Genomic DNA, 3,876 nt, shown 5'->3' with positions numbered 1-3,876 from the left:
TGTATTCAAACATAGTGCCTCCATTAATCAAGAAGAAAAATGAAAAAGGAGTAGGGCCGGATTTCTTTAGCTTCATGTAAGAACATCTTGCACCAACACAATAGCTAGAAACCCTTCCTGATGCGAAGACACGGCTATGCTTATCTAGAGGGCTTAATTATCTTGAGAAGCAAATGGAAAAAGGAAAAAAAATGGAAAAAAAAAAAAGGCCTGTTGTCTGTTGATCAGGAGTCAGATGAGAGAGAAATTAGTGACGTCTCACAAGAACCTTCTAAAAGTCTTGATCATCAAATTGCACCTCCTGAGAATAAAAGGAAGACCAGTTTTACACAACTGATCAAATCATGTATCAATCATGCAGAGCATGTGAAAAGCCATTTCTGCGAATATATCTAATTACCCAAATTAATCCTTTCTTGCTTTGCAACTGAAGCACTCCGTTCGGTTAGCATAATTGTGCACTCCACATCCCATTCTGTCCCATTCAAAGTGAACTACTATCAGTAAGAGATAATGCAAGCGTGCATAGATATTTCTTGACGCATGAGACAAGAAAAAAGAAGGAAGTTTGAGGGGAGGGGTGGTTAGACTTCTTACAATATAACGTTCCCTGAAAATTACATCATATCATGCTAGAAATCTGATATTAATGATAGTGAGCAAAACAACAAATCTAGGCAGGGTATTTAAAACCTATGATAATGTTGTTCTATGGTGCAAAAAGCTAGCTAGGGTACTGACTTTTACGCATGTGGTAATTAGCAGGCAATGCCCTTGACATTTGTTTCCAACTTTGAAGATTACTGTTTTAATCTTAGTATGCACAACAGTACGGGTAGTGAACGTGAAACTTACGTACGTACCTGTTGCAAATCCAGTCACCAGGTTTCCATCCAGGTGGGACACCCCCATCGGATTCATAAATTCCAGAGCCTGCCATGCCAGCGTAATCACTTTTATCTGCACCGCACTTGAAGCAGCTTGATCGGCTGGCGTAGTTGTGAGCACTACAGTTGCAATACCAGTCGCCTGCCAACACTTCTGTCCTGTTATATCCATACGTTGATGGGTCAGGGCCTCCATGCTTAGGGTATCCACAATTTCGGCATGCATCCCTCCTCCTGAAATTCATGTGCTGGCAGGCACCGCACATCCAATCTCCTCCTGACCAGCTCATTTCTTTCTGTATTGATGGAAAGGAAAGGGAACACATTCATCAACACCAATTGGCCGTAGCAAAAAATAGAAAGGAAAGGGAATACGTCCATCAAAGGGTTGAACTATGACTGCATTTTCAACGATAAATGCTAGCTTGCTAGCTGCATTAATTAGAAACTTACCTTAAGGAGTGAATAATGGTTGCAGAAACAGTTTCTACAGTAGCAGCTGCAAGCACTGGTTTGCACTATTAGTAGGGATTATTGTCAATGCCGGCTAGCTAGTGATTTTGGTGTTCAGGCATGGGAGGCTTTATATACCACTCCTTAAAGGCGTCATGCGTGGGGCCCTGAATGTGATCCTTTTCCAATTCCTGGCTATATGGTTTCCTTAGGAGAAGTATTTCTGATAAATTTAGATAAAAACCCTCCTGTTACTTCTGCTATACTAGAATTATTCTTGGGAAGTAGGCTTACAATGGTTGAAACTGCTTTAAGTGCATGCACTAAATTTTCCCAAGCCAAAATACCACTCACGACCCTCTTTACACGATTCCCCATGCATTATTGCACGACTTATCTCTTCTCCATATCCATCTCAGTTAGGTGTTATGAGGGGCAGTTGTTATTTGCCAGGTGGCCATACAATTCCTTCCCCATCGCTTATTCATCTGCAGGCTGATCTCCACTCGCCAAGCCGACATGTATGCATATGCATGCATGGACGTGCATACGTGTAATATTCACCCAACTTGCACGTATATTTGTTTTTTGGTGAAGAACTACTACTAGCTAGCTTGCATATACACCTTCCCTATAAGTTCCTGCTGCAGATGAATCAGTACTTACACGCGAATCATGTTTCCAGGGGTAGTGAGGGAAATTTATTTTCATGGGGAATAGATTCTTGTTAATGCAATGTCCAATATTACAAATTCTTCCTTCCTTTCTCAGCTTCCTTTTGGCAATAATTGAAATGCCATTCCAAGAAGATTTCGTTGCGCATATAAATATAAATATATATATATATATATATATGTCTGAATTCTTTCTTGACATGACGGCCTGGAGCTTTTAAAACTTGTGAAAGCCTGCATTCGACGTGAGACAAACACACACATGCACAACCATGTATTGGGATATATGTAGAGATTGGTTTTGAAATTGAAAAAGGTGTTTGCTTGATGTGCACTCGACGTGCGCTCGAGCGAAACTCAACCCGTGAGTTCGCTCGAGTCTTGCACGACAGTGAGCTCGAGCCAATTTTTTTTTTTTGCCGTTCACTCAATACGCGCTCGACACGCCGCTTGAGCGAAGAACACAGTTTTTGCTAGATTAAGGTTTCTAGCGCCATTTGATATATATATATATGTCATATTTGACTTGTTTTGTATGACTTTCAGCATATTTTGAGAGAGAACAATTATCAAGTGAGTGCATATTATGTGAGAGAGAAAAAAGTCTTAGAGAATGTGAGTTGAGATTGAGTGATTGTAATCTCCTTTATTAATAAAATTTATGCAGCTCTGTGGATGTAAGCAATCTATCGAACCACGTATATTGTGTGTCGTGTGATTGATCATGATTGCTTTTACTTTATTTACCATTGTTAGTGTGTGTGTGTTTTGCACAACATTTCATAACAACTGGTATCAAGAGCCAAGGACGGATTTGAAGAAGAATGATGGCTGGAGATAAAGTGAACACACCCGAGATCGAGAAGTTCGATGGTACTGATTTTGGATACTGGAAGGTGCAGATCGATGATTATCTCTATAGGAAAAGGCTCAACTTTTCACTATTGAGAAAGAAGCCGAAGAGCATGGATGATGCTGAGTAGACACGATTAGATCGACAGGTTCTGGGGATTGTTTGACTCACCTTGTTCAGAATAGTGGCACACAATGTCAGTAAGGAGAGAATCATGGTAGATCTCATGGCGATTTTGTTAGGTATGTACGAAAAGCCGTCAACGAACAATAAACTTCACTTGATGAAAAAATTGTTGAATCTGAAGATGTCGAAATGTATGTATGTAGACCAACACTTGAATGAATTTAATACGATCACAAATCAATTGTCTTCTGTAGAGATTAAGTTTGATGATGAGATCAGAGCATTAATTCTGTTGGCATCGTTGCCAAATAGTTGGAAGGCCATGAAGATGGTTGTGAGTAGTTCAGCCAACAAGACAAAACTGAACTATGACGACATACGTGACATGGTCCTTGCTGAAGAGGTACGTAGGAGAGACTTGAGGGAGTTCTCGAGATCAGGATCAGCCCTGAATGTTCATAATTGAGGCAAAGGACATGACAGGTCAAGTGCCAAGAGTAAGGGGAAGAGAAAGACGAGATATGGGCAACAGATCACGTGTTGGAGTTGTGGAAAGCCAAGCCACATCAAGAGAAACTGCAAGAATCAAGAAAGTTCTGAGGATGATGCTGTAAATGTAATGGCAGAAGAAATTCATGATGCCTTACTTCTTACAGTGCACAGTCTGATTGATGATTGAGTGTTGGATTTAGCAGCTTCGTTCCATAGCACCTCACATCAAGAAATCATGCAGAATTATGTTGCTGGTAATTTTGGGATAATGTATGCGGCAGATGGAGAGACATTGGATATAGAGGGAGTGGGTGATGTGCGCATCACACTTTCAAATGGGGGTGTGTGGACTTTACAACAAGTCAAACACATTCCAAATCTGAAGAAAAAC

The 3,876-nt window shown here is 40.5% G+C and overlaps 1 protein-coding gene across 1 annotated transcript; it reads right to left on the bottom strand.

Moving 5' to 3' along the window:
* On the bottom strand, nt 1-1,429 carry LOC109019938 (zinc finger Ran-binding domain-containing protein 2-like). Its single transcript, XM_019002329.2, has 4 exons — nt 1,341-1,429; nt 864-1,183; nt 401-475; nt 1-301 (listed from the first exon to the last, which is right to left on the bottom strand). Exons 2-3 carry the CDS (start codon nt 1,175-1,177, stop codon nt 406-408), a joined length of 384 nt encoding a protein of 127 aa, XP_018857874.2. The 5' UTR covers nt 1,178-1,183; nt 1,341-1,429; the 3' UTR covers nt 1-301; nt 401-405.
* Between the last annotated feature and the right edge of the window lie 2,447 nt (nt 1,430-3,876).

The sequence above is a fragment of the Juglans regia genome, chromosome 10, assembly GCF_001411555.2.
Source record: "Juglans regia cultivar Chandler chromosome 10, Walnut 2.0, whole genome shotgun sequence".
Classification (NCBI taxonomy): domain Eukaryota; kingdom Viridiplantae; phylum Streptophyta; class Magnoliopsida; order Fagales; family Juglandaceae; genus Juglans; species Juglans regia.
This window is presented reverse-complemented; position numbering and strand designations above follow the sequence as displayed.

Excerpts from the sequence above, each read along its gene's own strand:
- LOC109019938 (XM_019002329.2), bottom strand. The coding sequence starts at position 1,177 with ATGAGCTGGTCAGGAGGAGATTGGATGTGCGGTGCCTGCCAGCACATG. Across the intron at positions 476-863 it reads GGTGACTGGATTTGCAACAG|AATGGGATGTGGAGTGCACA; the intron begins GTACGTACGTAA and ends TGAATGGGACAG.